General features: G+C 55.3%; 1 protein-coding gene across 1 annotated transcript in view; it reads right to left on the bottom strand.

The window, feature by feature from the left end:
• The window catches only part of ZFHX3 (zinc finger homeobox 3), a 121,893-nt gene that overhangs the window by 27,115 nt on the left and 75,995 nt on the right, over positions 1–18,783 (bottom strand). The window contains exon 5 of the mRNA XM_058813754.1: positions 246–353. Within this exon, the coding sequence (XP_058669737.1) occupies positions 246–353 (108 nt within the window). The remainder of the gene's footprint in view (positions 1–245; positions 354–18,783) is intronic.

Here is an 18,783-nt window from a genome sequence, read left to right as displayed (position 1 = left end):
AGCAACCTCAGCCCACTCTGAGAGCACAAACCTCAGCAGTCCCCAGGGCCCAGCCTGACCCACCACAACTCCAGCTAGGGAGAGCCTTCACAGAGGGTGACACTTGTGCCACACTGCCACTGCCACATGGTGGTCAGTAAGAACGGTTTTGTGGACCACTGTTTTCTGGTATTTCCACCTCCCCTTCCTGCATTTGAAGAAAACGAGGGACCAAACAGCACCTCTGCTAAATCACAGAACCATACCTGTCCATTTACTCTGGTCCTTGTCCCCGGCACTGTCTTGCTCCTTGGCAGGTTCCTCGGCATCACCAGCTGTTTCATTGGGCCCTTCCACATCTTCACTGGGTTCTTCTGAAACAAGAAAGGCACAAAGTGTGACACGGACATGGAAGGCAGGACAGAACAGAGAGCTGCCAAAGAGTGAGAGCAACAGCAAAGGCTGTGCACAAGCGTTGGGTGGCGGGTCATCAGCATCCCCCAGCACAGCTGCTCACTGGTCAAGACAGAAACTGTAAGGAACTGAGAGATGAAGATACACCTAAGAACCTTGCCTGCTTCTACCACCTGGAGCTGCTGAGGGCCCCTGAGGTGACATGTACAGTGACATGGTTCTCCATACAATAAGGTTCTACCCAGCCACATCAGGGATTACAGAAGCATGAGCGACTGACCAGCAACTGACTGACCTGCAGCACCTTCAGCCTCATCCTTCCTCCTCATGCCCATGTCAAGCTCTTCAGCCCCGGTGACAGGGTGCAGAACTGACCCTGCTCACCAAGATGCCAGAGCCCCTGCATCAAATGACATCCCTCCTGGCCAGAGCGAGCTCGGAGCAGCTGGTGTGCTGCAGCCCTGCCAGACATGAGGCAGGGAGGAGCATGCTGGCAGCCCTGCCTTCATCCCAGCACGGGGAGAGCCTGCAAAGCCAGGCAGCACCATGGAGGAGCAGAAACGTGGAGGAAACACCCAGTGAAGCGCTGAAAGCTCAGAACAGAGCATGGAGCACCACGGTGCTGCCCACAATGGGCACAGTGTGTGTGGGGCAGCTCCACTCCAAGGCACCTGCTCAGGTGGGCTCTGGGAGAGCCCTGTGGCTGCCAGACCCCTCCCCTGCACCAGGGTGCAACAGACACATTGTCATCTACCATCATGGGTACTAACATACAGTCCCTGTAACTGACAGGGGTTACCCCACCACTGGGCTAAAAGAGGCACTTTTAGGCCATTACACCCATTTTCAGGCAGGACAGTTTAGAACTTTAACTCACATTATCTGGCCATGATAAACCCCATGAACCCAAGCAATTCTGAGATTCACCTGCACCACCTAATGGATTCAAGCACCAACCCCCCTCCTCCTCCTAACAAAGACAGGGCTAGAAATTCAGATTAAAAGTATATATTAGCAGCTTGCAGATACTCAGCAGTGCTGTTTGAGGATATGACAGCCTAAATTGGGAGTGAGACGGCAGATGGGTGGCAGTGCTGACAAAGGCATCCAACATGTAGAAAGACACATATCACTGGTGGAGGGGTGAGATGTCTGCCATGTAAGCTGAGTGCTCAGGTTTGCTGGGAGAAGGGCTCTGAAAGTTGGGTTCACATTTCAGAAATTAAAATTCCAATCTCTTTTCCACTCTAGGGAAAAAACACCACAAACCATCCCCACCCCAACCCCACCACCCTGGTGCCCTCAAACCACTTCACACAGGGCAGGGGTGTCCCTTCAGCTGGGGCAGCTGCTGTGGGAGCAGAGTTTTGCTGGTTTTATTAAAAACCTTTGGTAATGGGTTTCTATATTTAATTTAAATAATAATTTTTACCATTCTTGGCTGGCTCAGGTGCTCCAAGGCCCCCTGGACAGCGCGCCCATGGGCCACAGCCCATCACCAGTGCCCTGAGCAAGCCCCCAGCCCAGAGCCCCCATCCCAGAGCCCCCATCCCACATCCCCCATCCCACATCCCCCATCCCCGAGCCCCCCAGCCCAGAGCCCCCATCCCAGAGCCCCCATCCCACATCCCCCATCCCAGAGCCCCCATCCCAGAGCCCCCATCCCACATCCCCCATCCCCGAGCCCCCCAGCCCAGAGCCCCCATCCCAGAGCCCCCATCCCACATCCCCCATCCCCCATCCCCCATCCCCGAGCCCCCCAGCCCAGAGCCCCCAGCCCAGAGCCCCAGCCCACATCCCCCATCCCCCATCCCAGAGCCCCCCAGCCCAGAGCCCCCAGCCCAGAGCCCCAGCCCACATCCCCCATCCCCCATCCCAGAGCTCCCCATCCCAGAGCCCCCAGCCCAGAGCCCACATCCCCCATCCCCCATCCCCCATCCCCGAGCCCCCCAGCCCAGAGCCCCCAGCCCAGAGCCCGCCGCCTGCACAACAAAGGGCTCCCGGCGCAGCAGCACTCCCAGCTGCGACCCGGAGGTGTCAGCATCGGCATGGGAGGAAGAGGAAGGGCGAGCCACGCTCAGCCGCTGTCTGGGCTCTAACCTGAGCATGTGGAAATAATACGTGTCTTCCAGTGTGCTGTCTGGTTCGAGGGGAATAAAATAGGACATTCATAAGCAGTTACACCATCTGTCTTTATACCATCATCATCATCAACAAGGGAAAAAATAGCTCTTTAAAATGGATGAAAGCCCAGGCTGACAGTAACCGGAAAAATGTGAGCTATGAATACCAATAACGGGAGAAAATGATTAAAAAACAAGGCTACAAACAGCAAGTCCCCAGCACGGCTGGGGCTGCAGCTCCTCATGTCCATCCAGCACCAGCCTGGCCCGAGCCCCCGCAGCCCTGCAGCAGGAACGGAGCTCTGCAGACACCAACTGCTCCTGCCCCAGCACCCTCGGCCAGGCAGAGGGCAGATCCAGCTGCACACCCTCCTCCTGCTCCACCCTCAGCTTTATTCTGAAAAGCAGTTTTTCTAAAGCAGAGTCCAAGACATGTACCCAGGGAGACTGAACCAGCCTGGGCAGGTCCTGTCCCACCCCTGCTCAGCCCCTCGCTGCCAGGGCCTCTGGCACAGATACCTGGGGAGGGGGAGGCACTGATCCATCTCCTCGTGATCCCCTTCCAGCACAGCCCTCTGGAAGGCTCAGGCTGCTCTGCTCACCGTGCCCAGTCTGGCACAGCCACCCAGGGACGCTGGGGACAGCCACCCCAGCCCGGCTGGCTCTGTGTGCTGAGTGAGAACCTGCCTCCAGCACCCACAGCTGTGCCTGACCCAGCCTCCACCCCGCAGACCTCAGCAGGGACAGGAAAAGCAGCCAAGGCCCTGCTCCTGAAAGCTCTGTGCCCACACTCTCTGATCCTGCTGCTGAGCCACAGGGGCAGCTCCGTGGTGTGAGCAGGTCTGGAAGGCCAACACCTGTGTGAAGGCTCCATCCACCCATCCATCCATCCATCCATCCATCCATCCATCCATCCATCCATCCATCATCCATCCATCCATCATCCATCCATCCATCCATCATCCATCCATCCATCCCTCCATCATCCATCCATCCATCCATCCATCCATCCATCCATCCATCCATCATCCATCCATCCATCATCCATCCATCATCCCTCCATCCATCCATCCATCCATCCATCCATCCATCCATCCATCCATCGCTCCATCCATCCTCCATCCATTCCTCCATCCATCCTCCATCCATCCATCCATCCATCCATCCATCCATCCATCCATCCCTCCATCATCCATCCATCCATCCATCGCTCCATCCATCCATCCATCCATCATCCATCCATCCATCCATCCATCCATCCATCCATCCATCCATCCATCATCCATCCATCATCCATCCATCCATCCATCATCCATCCCTCCATCCATCCATCCATCCATCCATCCATCCCTCCATCATCCATCCATCCATCCATCATCCATCCATCCATCCATCCATCCATCCATCCATCCATCCATCCATCATCCCTCCATCCATCCATCCATCCATCCATCCATCATCCCTCCATCCATCCATCCATCCATCCATCCATCCATCCATCCATCCATCCATCATCCATCCATCCATCCATCCATCCATCCATCCATCCATCCCTCCATCCCTCCATCGCTCCATCCATCCATCCATCGCTCCATCCATCCATGCATCCTCCGTCCCTGTGCTCCTTGGGGCCGCCCTCTCTGAGACCAGGCTGGCAGCAGTCTGGTAGGGAAAGGTCTGCTCCTCCCCTCAATTCACCCAGGAGCTTCCACTGCTGCTGCAAAGTGCACTGAGCAGAGCCCACCACCATCCCCATGGCTCACAGGAGCCACCTGCACAGTGCAGACCACCCCAAGAGCAGCTCCTGGCCAAGCAGTGGTCAGCAAGATGCAGGGAACTTCGAAACCACCTCGACCTTTTCACCAGCACCTGACCCTTCCTCCCCAAAGTTGCACGTTCTGCTTGGACTTCAGAGGTGCAAGAGCTGCTGCTGCGGGATTTGTATGGGGGATCATGTCCCTGGGAAACCCAAACAACACACACTGTTCCCATGCCAGAGCTCCCTGAGTCCATGGTGGTTTATTAATAACTTTTAAAAGGAATTTTCCCACTGCCAGGGCCCAGGTCAACACTGAGAGCAAGAAGTGCAGCCCTGGAGCCAAAGGAGCTGCTCTTCCACCTCAATCCACCTGCCCCACACAAAATCCTAGGCAGAGTCTTCGCTTCCTTCATGAATAAATCATTTTAGAGAGCAGTATTTCCTTTAAATTTTAAATTAAACCATTCACTAAGCGGGGGGGTGGGGGGGGAGGAGGGGGAAGAGCAGGAGAAGAGTCTGGAAAATCACAAGTATCTGACTTGTGCAGAGGTCAGGGAACCTCTGACTCAGTCACACAGCCAAATGTACCCACGCTGCACAGGATCACAGCACTGGGGTCTGTCCCTTCCCAGACCCGGCAAGTCTGGGAGCTGGGGAAGTCGGCAAATGCTGATGGGATCCAGACCAGCTTGAACAGCTCGACCTCTCACCTCCTCTTCTCCCAGCCAGGTTTTCCTTAGCAAACCCAGATCTCTTATCCGAGGGGATAAAGGGCATTTCTGGGGTGGCGAAAGCGCAGGCATGGGAAAGAGCGTGCGCTGCCTCTCCACCCTCCGGCAGGCTGAGAGCTGAGAAACATTAGCTGTCATGAACCACAATCAAATCAGGTTTGAAATATTTAGCAGTGGCTTGGAAAATGTGGCGGTGCAGCTCTGACAGGCGAGATGTGCAGACACCCATTTTCCATTATAATGGAAATATCAAGCCTGTTCTGAATATGTATAACCTAGAAAAATGTATTGATTTTTCATTCGGCATTAAAAAAATGAAATACCCTGCAGCTGTCAAAAGCCTTTTGTTAAAAGCTCATCTTTCCTGGAATGAGGTTTACCAGAAACAAGTTTTAATTGTACACAGGGTCTCTCCTTTGGAACAAAAAGAATCTGTGATGCTCCCCTTTTCAGGATAAGTAGCCAAAAAAGCCCACAGAAAGACAGAGGCCTGAGCCCTGGCTGCTGGCAGCACACTGCGGCTGTCAGGGAGGTGAGGGCTGGCTGAGCCAGGCTCAGCACCACCCGACCCACAGCTATAAACCTGCCCCACAGCTTTAAACCTGACCCACAGCTATAACCTGACCCACAGCTTTAAACCTGACCCACAGCTATAACCTGACCCACAGCCCAAGTGCTGTCACTGGTATAAACCTAAACCTGACCCACAGCCCAAGTGCTGTCACTGGTGTCAACCCAAGCCTCCCCGGCCCTGTGTAGAGAGGTTCGGGTCCATGTGGAGGAGGAGGAGGAAGAGAAGGAGGAGGAGGGAGGTCCACAGTGGGTTGATGCCCTCCTGAATCCTGGAAGCACAGGATGAGCTCAGCTGCCCCGAGCTGTGCCAGCGTCACCGTGCAGGGCCTGGTGCAGCTGGCTCAGGGAGGGTCACCACGAGCACAGGGAGGGTCACCAGGAGCACAGGGAGGGTCACCACGAGCACAGGGAGGGTCAGGAAGGGTCACCAGGAGCACAGGGAGGGTCACCAGGAGCACAGGGAGGGTCACCAGGAGCACAGGGAGGGCAGTCCCAGCTCACAGCACACCCTGGGCCCAGCACACTCTGCTGTGCTCACAGAGCAGAGATGGAGCCCAGATGGGGGCTGACCTCAGCTCCCACTCAGGATGCATGCATGGGCTGCAACTCCATCTGTGCCAGCTCCTAACGGGATTGCTCTGCACCAGCTTGCTCATTCCTACTGTTTCCTGAGAGGAAAGACAGGACTCCCAGCAGTGCAAAGGCAGCACCAAGGAAGGTCACCAGAGGAATGCCACGGAGCTCCATCCGGGATGCAAAGCTGGTGGATGAGTCCCACCTGACAAAGGGCTGCAGGAAGACAATAAAATACTACATGGACCTTGGTTTAATGAACTTATTTCCCAGACAGGTCAGTCCAGAGCATGGATAGAGCATCTCTGCTGCTCTCACTGACAAACACAAACTGCTAACTGTGGCGTGCTCAGCTGACACGGACATCAGAGAGTGACAGTGTTTTGGCTTGGGAGGGACCTTCCAGACCATCTTGTTCCAAACCCCTGACATAAGCAGGGACACCTTCCACTAGACCAGGGTGCTCCAAGCCCATCAAGCCTGGCCTTGAACACACCCAGGGATGGAGCATGCAGAGCCAAGAACCCTTCCCTGGGAGAACATCCCATTCCACGTTCCCTGGCAACAAGGCTGTCCATGTTTTTTGCAAACTGGGCTATATTTTAAGCCAGTGAAACCCAACAGGGACTTACCCCCTTTAATTTCAGTAGGACTAGAAAGCTTGCTGTTATTTTCACACATGAAACATAAAAAAAAAAAAAAAAAAAAAAAAAAAAAAAAAAAAAAAGGCAAATTCCTTGAGCATGTTTGTAGTGGAGCGTGATGTGATTGTGTTGTCATTTATGGGAAATAATCGCAAGCCCATCTCTCCCTTTCCCCCCATTTTCCAGTCCAAATAACCATGAAAAATTACACTTCAATGTCAGGAGGACAACAAAGGAGGGGCTTTCTCCTGCGGCTTGACGGCTTTTCAGCCTCCCCTTTCTTGGACAAAAACTACCTTCAATTCTGTTTCATTTTAAATGTGATCTAACAAATGCATCTTGACAAGTTCCTTTCTCTTTTTCTTTTAAACAGTATTTTGCACAGTTTAACCTAGCTCCAAACTGGAATCAGCTGGAAAGGAGATGCATGCAAAAACACAAACACAGATCAAACAGCAAAACAAAAGAGGCCATCTCCAGCTCCAGGTCTGCAGGGAGAGGACAGAGCAGTCCCCACACAGAGGCCTGCAGGACAATGGGACCCGTGGGAGGAAGAGGATGGAGGAGCTGGATGGCAGAGGTGACAAGGCAGGAGCACAGGAACGGAGCCTGGGGGACGGGTGCCCAGCCCCACTTGGTGACGGAAGGCAACCCAGCCTTCTGCTAAACACACCTGGGGGAACTACGCGAGCAGACAAGGGCAGCCTTTGTAGAACCATGGAACCGTTTGTGTTGGAAAAGCCCTCTAAGATCCCTGAGTCCCACTGCTCCTCCAGCACTGTCAGGCTTCCACTGACCCACATCCCCAGCTCCCCATCCACATGGTTTTAAATCCTGCCAGAGATGGCAACTCCACGGCTGCCCTGGACAGACTGTGCCAGGGCTGGACAGCCCTCTCCAAGAAGGAATTTTCCCAACACACGACCTAAACCTCCCCTGGCACAACTTGAGGCCATCTCCCCTTATCCTTCACATGTTCCTTGGGAGAAGAGCACTGCAGGCCCTCACCAGACTGTGCCAGAAGAGCAAGAGGTGCTTTCTGCTCACTGGGAATACAGGCTCACTTCAGAAAAGCTGTGGAGATCCACCAACAAACCAGTGCTGATGCCAAGCTGAAGTTAATAGCCAACTTTAGCAACTTCGCAGCAAGGTACATCTTGAGAACACTGTAACTATAACAAAAATGAGCTATAATTAATTCATGCTTAGCCTTAGGGGCTGAATATGCACAGGAGAGCTCCCAACAACCTTAACCCATCATCCTCACAAACCACATTTAAATGAAACACTAAAAATGTCCTCTTTCTGTTTAGTTTTTTTTTTTTGAAATATACAACTCCTACTCTGTTCTCCCTCTCCATGGTATTGCTCCAAGGAAAAGTTAATTAATGTCTTGCTGACCCTCTTTCTCCCCCTCCCCAACTGTTTCCCAATCTCAGCATGTCTGGAGCTCTTTTAAGCTCAACTAAAAACTTGGGAAAGCCATAATTGCAGTGTCCAGGTTTCTGAACCACTGAAATATCCCAGAGCTGGCTCTGCAGCACTCAGCTGTACCAGGAGGGCAGGGATGGCAAGTGAAGCCTTTCCACTCGTCCCCCACCCACTCACGGGGCAGCCTGCCCATGCCTGAGAACGGCAAAACTGCAGGGGCTGGGAGGGGAGCCCAGCCCAGCCCAGCACAGCCCAGCCCAGCCCAGCACAGCCCAGCCCAGCCCAGCACAGCCCAGCCCAGCCCAGCACAGCCCAGCCCAGCCCAGCACAGCACAGCCCAGCACAGCACAGCCCGGCCCAGCACAGCACAGCCCAGCCCAGCCCAGCACAGCCCAGCCCAGCACAGCACGGCACAGCACGGCACAGCACAGCACGGCACAGCCCGGCCCAGCACAGCACAGCCCGGCCCAGCACAGCACAGCACAGCACAGCCCAGCACAGCCCAGCCCAGCACAGCACAGCACAGCACAGCCCAGCACAGCACGGCACAGCACAGCCCAGCACAGCACAGCCCGGCCCAGCACAGCACAGCCCAGCCCAGCACAGCCCAGCACAGCACAGCACAGCACAGCACAGCCCAGCACAGCCCAGCACAGCCCAGCACAGCACAGCACGGCACAGCACAGCACGGCACAGCCCAGCCCAGCACAGCACAGCCCAGCACAGCACAGCCCGGCCCAGCACAGCACAGCCCAGCACAGCCTGGCCCAGCACAGCCCAGCACAACACAGCACAGCACAGCCCAGCCCAGCACAGCACAGCACAGCACAGCCCAGCACAGCCCAGCACAGCACAGCACAGCCCAGCACAGCCCAGCACAGCCCAGCACAGCACAGCCCAGCACAGCACAGCACAGCACGGCACAGCACAGCCCAGCACAGCCCAGCCCAGCACAGCACAGCACGGCACAGCACAGCCCAGCACAGCACAGCACAGCACAGCACAGCACAGCACAGCACGGCACAGCACAGCCCAGCACAGCACAGCCCAGCACAGCACAGCACAGCACGGCACAGCACAGCACAGCCCGGCCCAGCACAGCACGGCACAGCACAGCCCAGCACAGCCCAGCACAGCCCAGCACAGCCCAGCACAGCCCAGCACAGCCCAGCCCAGCACAGCCCAGCACAGCACAGCCCAGCACGGCACAGCACGGCACAGCACAGCCCAGCACAGCCCAGCACAGCCCAGCACAGCACAGCACGGCACAGCACGGCACAGCACGGCACAGCACGGCACAGCACAGCCCAGCACAGCCCAGCACAGCCCAGCACAGCACAGCCCAGCACAGCCCAGCACAGCACAGCACAGCACAGCACAGCCCAGCACAGCACAGCCCAGCCTGGCCGACCCTGGACTCCTTTTCTTTTCCTTTTACTTCAAACCAACAGATGGGTTTCTTTTCAAGGAAACTATACCTTCATTCTTATTTCTTTTGCATCACAAAACCCCTTCCCCTGTAATGCCCCTGTCTCCTGACACACACTGGGGAAGGACCTTCCACCTGTCATCAGATCTCAGCTAGCAATGGAGAATGGCGGCTCCAGCTCCCAAGTCAAACAGAGGATCAAGAAAAAGGGAAGAGCACAGAGCAGCTGCCAGTGAGACACGATGGTACCGATGGCTCTCAAGCTGCCAGCCTGTGGCCAAGCAGGGAGGCAGCACCAGGTAGGCCATGCCAGGGAGGCCAGAACCTTTGAGTCACCCTGGGATGTGCTGGGCTCTGCTGCCCCTGGGATGGTGCCTGGGCTCTGCAGTGCCCGAGCTGGCACCTTCCCACTAACAAGGGCACGTCAGGCGCTCTGGGGACCGGATCCACTCCTGGCAGCTGGAGCAGGGCGCATGCACAGGTGGTGGCTCCAGCAGAGGCCTGTGATAGGAATTTATTTCCCTCAATTACGGGCGCCTGTCCCCAGCCCAGTTCATCAGCGCGGCAGAGGCAGTCAATGAAAGCCCTAACGCGCTAATCAGATGCACAGCGACTTCCTGCAGCCGCCGGCTGCTCCCAGAATCACTGACAGCTCCGGCATGGGGCTTTCCATCCAGTGCTGCCCCTCCCTGCCCCTGTGCTCTGTCCATGGCCAGGGCAGAGGGGGTTCCCTGCTGCTCTGAGGCGCTGCCCTGGGCTGCACACGCGTGTGGAGGGGCAGGCAATGGAGCACCTCTCCAAATGTTTTATCTCCATGCCCACAGGAATCCCTCCTTGCTCCCAAGGATGAGTTACAGATCCTCAGATTAAGTTTTTAGGGGTTTTTTTTGAGTTTGATATAAAATATTTGTTCCCTTCAGCTCAAAACCGTTCTGAAATAACCAGTGAATGCCCTGAGCAGAGAGAGAAGGGTCTAAATACCACCCTCACACAGCAAATATAAAACGAAAATGCCAGAGAAAAATCACTGGTGAGTTCCCTTCGGGTGTCCTCAGAAAAGCAGCACCTCTGCTTTTGGAAACCTCTGTTCAAAGTGCCAGGCTGCACGTGGCAGGTGCCCAGGACAGGGCGATGTTCCTGCTCTCTGGGATGCCTCTGGGCTGTGGACATTTGGCTTTACATAAGCAAACAAACACCCCCTCCCGTCGCCCCCCGCGCATAGGGAGCCCCAGGAGCCGGCTGAGCACTCCGTGCTGAGCCCCCAGCCCGGCACACACCAGCCCTGCCCAGCAGCCCCCGAAGCCGGGCAGCGGGAAGGCACAGGGACCCTCCCTGCAGCCTGCCCAGAGAGCATCGATCCAACACGCACTTGGTGCCTTCAAAGTTGTTTATGATCAATATGCAAATTGCCCACGGCATTGATCTGGTATTAATTTTCAATTAGGGAATCCACAAGGGGTCTCCCAGGGTCAATATCCAACAATCCAAGGTAACTCCACAGTGGAGCCTGTGGGACTGATGCTGCCCAGGGCCTGGGGCTGCTCCTGCACCTCCTGTCCTGATACCTACGGACAGCCCTGATGCCACAGCGGTGCTGGCACTCGGGGCAAGCCCCGGGCAAGTGGATTTAGGCAGCAGCCTTCACCCTACACGCTGTGTTACCTGTGTCAGCATGGTTACAGTACTGGTGGTGTGGGAGAGCCCAGTGCAGGGCTGTGCCCAGCAGCATCTGCGGTCACTGACGGGTCGAGGGGCTCCAGCAGCTTTCCAGGGACACAGCAAGAACCCAAATGCTGCCTTACACCATGGAACACAAGTTACAGAAACCTGTGCATCTCTAGAAACATATAAGAAGCATGAAAGGTGCCCATGTGTTGCACAAAGGTTACAAAAAGTGAAAGTAATAACTGTAAGTGCCTTGAAAATCTAAAGAAGCATGCCCCTTCCCAGCCCTGAGACCTGTCCCACCAGCCACCCTCCCAGCTCCCTCGCCCTGGGAGGCCCAAAGTGAGCTGGCTGCTGCTCCAAGCCCCGTGCTGGCACTGGGAAGGGACGTCCCCTCCACAGCAGAGAGGTGATGATGTCCCCTGTGTGCAGGGGAGGTGATGGTGATGTCCCCTCCACAGCAGAGAGGTGATGATGTCCCCTTTGTGTAGGGGAGGTGATGTCCCCTGTGCACCAGCCGGCCTGTGCCACCCACGGCTCCACCACTCACTGTGCTAACCAGCACATTAGCTACCCAGGCTAATTGGTTTATGGATAACATTAATTACCATGTTGCTCATTAATGGATGAAATCTTTATTGGTTCCATTGATCAGCGGGACTTGTTAGCCGGCCTCCTAACCAATGGCGGATGTAACAAGCTCTCTTATTGGCATATCAATTAATGCAATCAATTTCTGGCCAGCGGCTGCCATTCGCTTCCCTGCTTGTTAGACTGGGGGAGACAGAGTCATGTCAAGTAAGCATTTATTTAAAGGGTTTCTAATTCTTCTTGAGCTGACTTCCCAGCAGGCTTTCTGCCACACAAGGGTTTTCTGCCTCCAGAGACCTTCCCCTTTCCTCCTCTGCAGAATCAGATCTATGACAGTCCCTGCAAACTGAATAATTTCTGTGAAAATATTTATCCAGTCTGGCGAGTAGGAACAGCTGCAGCCAGAGGTATGGGATTGACAAGTCAAACTGTGCAACTATCCCAATTTAACACACTGGGGAGATTGGCAGGAGCACAAACCTGCTCCCCAAGGACAGATGGGCTCACCAGCCATGCTGCAAAGCCTTCCTGCACATGGACTGATGCTAATTCCAGGGTCAGTTCCCCAAATTAGCATAACTTTGTTAGGGAACAACAAGCCCTGGATCCTTCTGCCCTATCCCACATCCCAGAGCAAACGCAGACCGTGTCACATGAGGCTGCAGCCACATCCCAGGCGGTGCTTGCAGCCACTTCCCCTGCTCAGCCTGGAAAAGGAGAGCAGGATCACACTGCTCATGGGAGGAATTAGCTGGAAAAGCCATGGAGAAATGCCACGGACTCCTGTGAGCCTGGCAGCCTTGGCAGAGCAGCGCTGCCTTGCTGAGCAGGGTGGCACAGAGAGCACAGAGCCGGTCGTGGTGTGACAGACCCAGAGACCCGAGCCATTCCCCCATGAGCAGGAAGGGGCTTGCAGGAACTGGACAGGAGGCCACTGAGGCTCACAAGGAGTAAGAGCCTCTGTTCTGATTCCCAGGTGTCTGCTCTGTTTTCTTTTGGGGTATTGGCCAGTTTGCTCACAAAGAGCTCCGATCCCATCCTGCTGGCAGGAGGCCCCACGCACCCACAGCAATCCCTCCTGGCCTGATCCCCACTCCGCATCTTCACCCAGGTCACCGTGAGGGAAGCATCTTCCCCACCAAACACAATAATAAATCAAACTTTATCAGAACAGAACTGTGAATCTGTGAAGACTCCAATAATTTCTAGCCATGGGAATAACACCACAAAAGTACTTTTTAAACTAATTACTCAGATTCTGAAGTGCTGCCCTAATGAGCCTTCCTTCTGCCCAGAACTTGCTAAGAGAAAAAAAAAAATCTACCTTCAGTACAGTAATTACTGCTTTCCCCTTCAAACTTCTAACTGGAGATCAATGCTGCATTTTAAGACTCATTGATTTACAATTAGCCTGGCTTTCCTGCTAAAGTGTTTTTAAAGCAGAGTTTACTTTTATTTTATTTTGAAATCTCAAAGATCTGGTTCTTAGATTTTACATCCTCATGAGAGGTGTGCTGGGAGCTCATAGGTAGGCAGGCACACATCGGAACAAGAAAAAAAAACAGGCTTTGTTATGCTGAGATTAGAAATAAGAGACTGAAATATTTAAGGGATAAACATGAAAAAAGAAGGAGGAGGAAAAGAAACAAAGCTAGAGGAAAGGAAAAAAAAGCGGAAAAATAAGAAATGTAATTGCAAGGAGACACCAAAATAAGCTGCAGGCTAAGGGAGAGTCACTGCTCGGTGGCTGGGAGCTCTCGATGCTCTGCCCTCAGCAGCATCCTCAGGAAGCCGGCAGCAGCAGAGCAGCAGCAGCAGCGCAGCAGCAGCAGCAGAGCAGCAGCAGCAGAGCAGCAGCAGCAGCAGCAGCGCAGCAGCAGCAGAGCAGCAGCAGCAGCAGCAGCGCAGCAGCAGCAGAGCAGCAGCAGCGCAGCAGCAGCAGCAGCGCAGCAGCAGCAGAGCAGCAGCAGAGCAGCAGCAGCAGAGCAGCAGCAGCAGAGCAGCAGCGCAGCAGCAGCAGAGCTTTGTGCGCTGTGCACAACAAAGCCCTGGCTGGAGCGGTGCGTGCGGCGCCTGCGCAGCCGGCTGCGAGCACCCTGTCCCGAGAGGCGAGCAGAGCCCAGCAAGCCAGGCCATTAACGACTCCTTGCGGACTGCTCCAAACACGTTCTCTGCACACCATAGAGATAACAGCCTCACACACACATCTGCCTGCTCTCCCCTGCCACCCCAGCATCACCTGTCCGGCATCCCCGGCCCTGCGCTGCCAGCGCTGCAGCAGCTGGACGGTGGCGCCCAGAGAGGCTGGGGGTCTCCACACCTTGGAGATGCTGCAGACCCAGCAGAGACAGCTCTGGCCGGCCTGTCTCTGAGCAGGGCCTGGGCCCAGAGGCCTCCAGAGGCTCTGCCAAGCTCAGCTGCTCCAGGAGGCTATGACCATTCCCAGAGTTTGTAGCACTGCTTGGTTCTGACTCATTTTTGTGTCATTTCTGCTGGAAATGAGCTGCATTGGACAAGCCAGTTCAGCCTTTGCCTCCTGCTTCTCCCTTCAAACCCAACTTAGGAAAGTCTTCCAGGATTAGCCAGAGTAGAGACCCAAGTGGAGACAGCCAGAGGAGCTGGGAAGCAAAGGGAACCACTGGCCAGGGTTTCCAGTTGTGGGGCCACCACAGCCTGCCCTTCGCTCGTGCTCTCACAGGTTTTAGTCTTTATCACTGCGGGGTCCCTGGTGCCAGTGGCAGATGATGATCCTGGAGTGATGAAAGCAAAGCAAGAAAACAGGGAAGCATCTCTCCTTTTTGTGTTGCATTTTAGAGAAAGCTGCTTAGCCCCATTTCAAAGACTAATATGAAAAAAGTGCAATTAAATCCTTGAAAAACTGACAGATCAGCAAAACAAAACCACCCGGAGGAGAGCACGATTGAGCCTCATTAAGGAAGAGTTCAGTCTGTTTTTAAAACCTTTCTTAACATTTAGCTGGTACCACTCAGCAGCCGCCACTCCCAACGCGCCTGGTGCAATTAGTGTCAGAACGGAAAGGAAAAAATCAGCCTAGGAAACAGGAATTAAAGCACGAGATCCAGGCAAGGAAAAAGGTTTGGCTGTAGCAAAGCCACCCAAATGTGGCCCCCTCCTCGGGCTCTGTGGCCGCTCCATGTGCTCACATACACACACACAGAGCAGAGCAGGCGCTGGGGCAGAGCCTGCTGTCCCTGTGCCACCCCCGCCTGTCCCCAAACGCTGCATGGCAGCCACAGCCCCGCGAGGGCAGCTTTGCAACGCACCGACAGTAAACGACACCGACCCAACAACAATCACAGCCCCTGCCCTGGACAACGAGGAAAGGGAGGCACGGGCACCAGTGCTGGACAATGAAGAAAGGGAGGCATGGGCACAAATGCTGCGCCGTGCCCGCTGACCCCACAGTAGCCCCAAACTGCACCCCACACTGCATCCCACACAGCAGCCCCAAGCTGCACCCCAAACTGAACCCCACACTGCAGCCCAAGCCGCACCCCACACAGCGGCCCCAAACTGCACCCCACACTGCACCCCACAACGCCAGAGCCGCTCTCCTGCAGGGGGGTGGGGATGAAGCACATGGGAGATACCAAAGATGGCAGAGAGATGAAGCCATTTTATTAAATCAGGCAAATTCTAATTTATTCTGGGGAGATGGAGGAGAGAAAATGGATTCATTCTCAGCATGCACACTCCGTATCATCTGATCCAATCCTCACTGCCTCGCCAGAGGGGGAGGGGGCCTCGGCCGGCTGCAGTGCTCCCACAGTCACAGAAACACATTAAAAAACAGGGTGATTCTCCTTTTGGATTGTACAGCAGTGACGGGGAAAAGGATTCTCCTGGGGTGTGCGGTGCCATGCCCTGCTGTCAGCTGTGCCCGGGTTTGGGGGTTCGCCCCTGGGGATGGGGCAGCACGAGCTCCAGGGCCAGCACAGCACGTGCACCATGCAGGCAAAGGAGGCAGACATACATGGGAGGAACATCCTGCAGGGATCCTGCACACTGCCATTTCTGTGTTCACCCCAGCGTGCACCCTCACAGCCAGCAGGGTAAGCACCAGCACTCTTCACCAATAAGAGATGCTGGAATTAAAGTGCCATGTTGGCAGCACTGAGGAGGTTGGTGGGACCTCAGGTACCCCCATGCACCGGTGCAGAGCATCACCACAACAGCACTGGTGCACGTGAGCACGGGCACGTCGGGCTGCCCACGGCACAGGCAGCACAGGGCTCCCACAGGTCCCAGCAGCACTCAGGAGCTGCAGCACCCACCAGATGCAGCCAGGCTGGAAACCAAGAGTGAGGGCAGTCCTTGTGGTGGGATGGCTCAGGTTATCTGAAATGCCAAGGGCTGCCAAGGGCTCTTGATCTGGGGATGGTGGGTTAGGACAGGCAGGTGGGGATGCCCTGTGCAGAGATGTTTCCAAGGGGAGTTGATTTCCAAGCTCTGTGCTTGCTGGCTAAGTGTGATGGGCACAGCTGCCTGACATGCAGAAGCCAAAGGAACTCCTGCTCCAGAAAAGAAATGTCACTGAACAGCACTGCACAGTTTTGGAACAGGGGCCGAGTGAAAATGCAGAGGTTTGATTAAACAGCACTGTAGAAAAGCAACAGAGGTCCTGCTGAGAGGACAGCCATCTCTGGGATGACGGGCCTGCCATCCCACCCAAGGAACAGACACCTGCAGCCCCTCGCTGCCCACACAGGGGACAAGGGCACTCTGGGGTGGACGTGGACAGCGCCGGGGCACCCGGACACAGGCAAAAGAGAGATGTTGCTGCAAAAGCTCCATGGGCACCGAGGTACTGCCCACTTCAGAATTAACTAGAGGAAAATGACAACACCACATAATTAATCACCAGTGGCCCAATAAGTCCAGAAAAACAAACAAGACCTTGGGTGAATAAGAAGAATGCCAACCCTGGCCAGGGCAGAATGCCTTGGGCCTCACTGTCCTGCACAGAAATCATCCTAGTCATGCTTGCAATGATTAAATGAACTTTTTCTACAACATCCTTCTGAAAACACTCCCCTGCAGGAGCCCCCCTCCCTAAAACCATCAACACTCATCCTAGCTCAGACTGGGGGCCTTGGGGGAACAGCTTTGCAGGAGGGAGAAGGCCAAGAGCCTTGGGAGAGGGGCCAAGGTGCAGCACCTGGAGCACACATTCCAAACATGAGAAATTCCTGTTTTGCATCCAACTCCAGCAGGGGCAGTGAAGCTGATTTTATGACTTATTTATTTATTTCGTCTTTGATGAACAGAAGGTTAATATAAGAACAACTCCTTGGCAAACCTTTAAGGGTAATTCAAGCGACACTGATGTGAATCAATGTTCCCTTTGTGAACGCATTACTTGGCAGAAACTGGCTTTTTGTAACCCCCTTAAACCTAGCTGGCAAAACAAAAAGAGAAAAAAAAACGTCCTTCAAACAAAAGGATGAGGTGAAAATAAAGAGAGAGTCGACTGCACTTTATTCTCTTTCACAGAAGCAAATGGATTTGGTGCTTTTTATACATTAATCAATCAATATCACTGACTGTACATCAGCGGCGCAGCCAAGTTATGAATGACCTTTCTGGCAAAGAGGACACTTTTAATGCTCATAAGACTGCTCATAGCTTAGCAACTTTCCGAATTTATGCCTGCATGATTGCCCCTGGCAGAAAGGCGCCCGTGAGCTGCCTGTGACAGGGCTCGTCCTTGCCAGGTGGTGCTGCAGGAAGGGAAGGGGCTGCAGGAAGGGAAGGGGCTGCAGGAAGGGAAGGGGCTGCAGGATGGGAAGGGGCTGCAGGAAGGGAAGGGGCTGCAGCAGGAAGGGAAGGGGCTGCAGCAGGAAGGGAAGGGGCTGCAGGAAGGGAAGGGGCTGCAGGAAGGGAAGGGGCTGCAGCAGGATGGGAAGGGGCTGCAGGATGGGAAGGGGCTGCAGGATGGGAAGGGGCTGCAGGATGGGAAGGGGCTGCTGCAGGATGGGAAGGGGCTGCAGGATGGGAAGGGGCTGCAGGAAGGGAAGGGGCTGCAGGATGGGAAGGGGCTGCAGGATGGGAAGGGGCTGCAGGATGGGAAGGGGCTGCTGCAGGATGGGAAGGGGCTGCAGGATGGGAAGGGGCTGCAGCAGGAAGGGAAGGGGCTGCAGCAGGAAGGGAAGGGGCTGCAGGAAGGGAAGGGGCTGCAGGAAGGGAAGGGGCTGCAGGATGGGAAGGGGCTGCAGGATGGGAAGGGGCTGCAGGATGGGAAGGGGCTGCAGGATGGGAAGGGGCTGCTGCAGGATGGGAAGGGGCTGCAGGATGGGAAGGGGCTGCAGCAGGAAGGGAAGGGGCTGCAGGCCGGGGCTGCAGCCCTGCACGGCACCTCCTGGCAGGTCCCTTGCAGCAGCAGGAGACCAGCAGGCCCTGACCCAACACAAACACTGCACGAGGGCCCCTCCACGCCACACACCCACAACAGGAGCCAGCAGTGGGTGCTGGGGAAGGCAGACGTGGCTGCCCAAGTGAGTGGAACGGCTGGCGCTGAGCAGGGCTGGCAAAGGCCAAATTAATCCCATTGTTTGGCCACAAAGGAGGCAGCAAAGTAGCAGTGGAGGCCAAGGAACAAAACCAAACGCTCAGCCCTAATTCAACCTTCATCACCATGAAGAGGGGATGGAAAAGGCCAGAATGCTCCAGCTCAATTGGTAACCAGAGAAGGTGCAGCAGCGCAGAGATGGGCAGCCACGTCAGCTGTGCCCCAACCCTAAACCCTAACCCTGGGGAGGGATGGGGCACGCAGGGCCCCACACACACCATCCAGAGCAACACTGAGATGCAGGGGTTTGGGGCCCAGGCTGGGGCACACAGTGGGGATGTC

The sequence above is a fragment of the Ammospiza caudacuta genome, chromosome 13 (assembly GCF_027887145.1).
Source record: "Ammospiza caudacuta isolate bAmmCau1 chromosome 13, bAmmCau1.pri, whole genome shotgun sequence".
Classification (NCBI taxonomy): domain Eukaryota; kingdom Metazoa; phylum Chordata; class Aves; order Passeriformes; family Passerellidae; genus Ammospiza; species Ammospiza caudacuta.
This window is presented reverse-complemented; position numbering and strand designations above follow the sequence as displayed.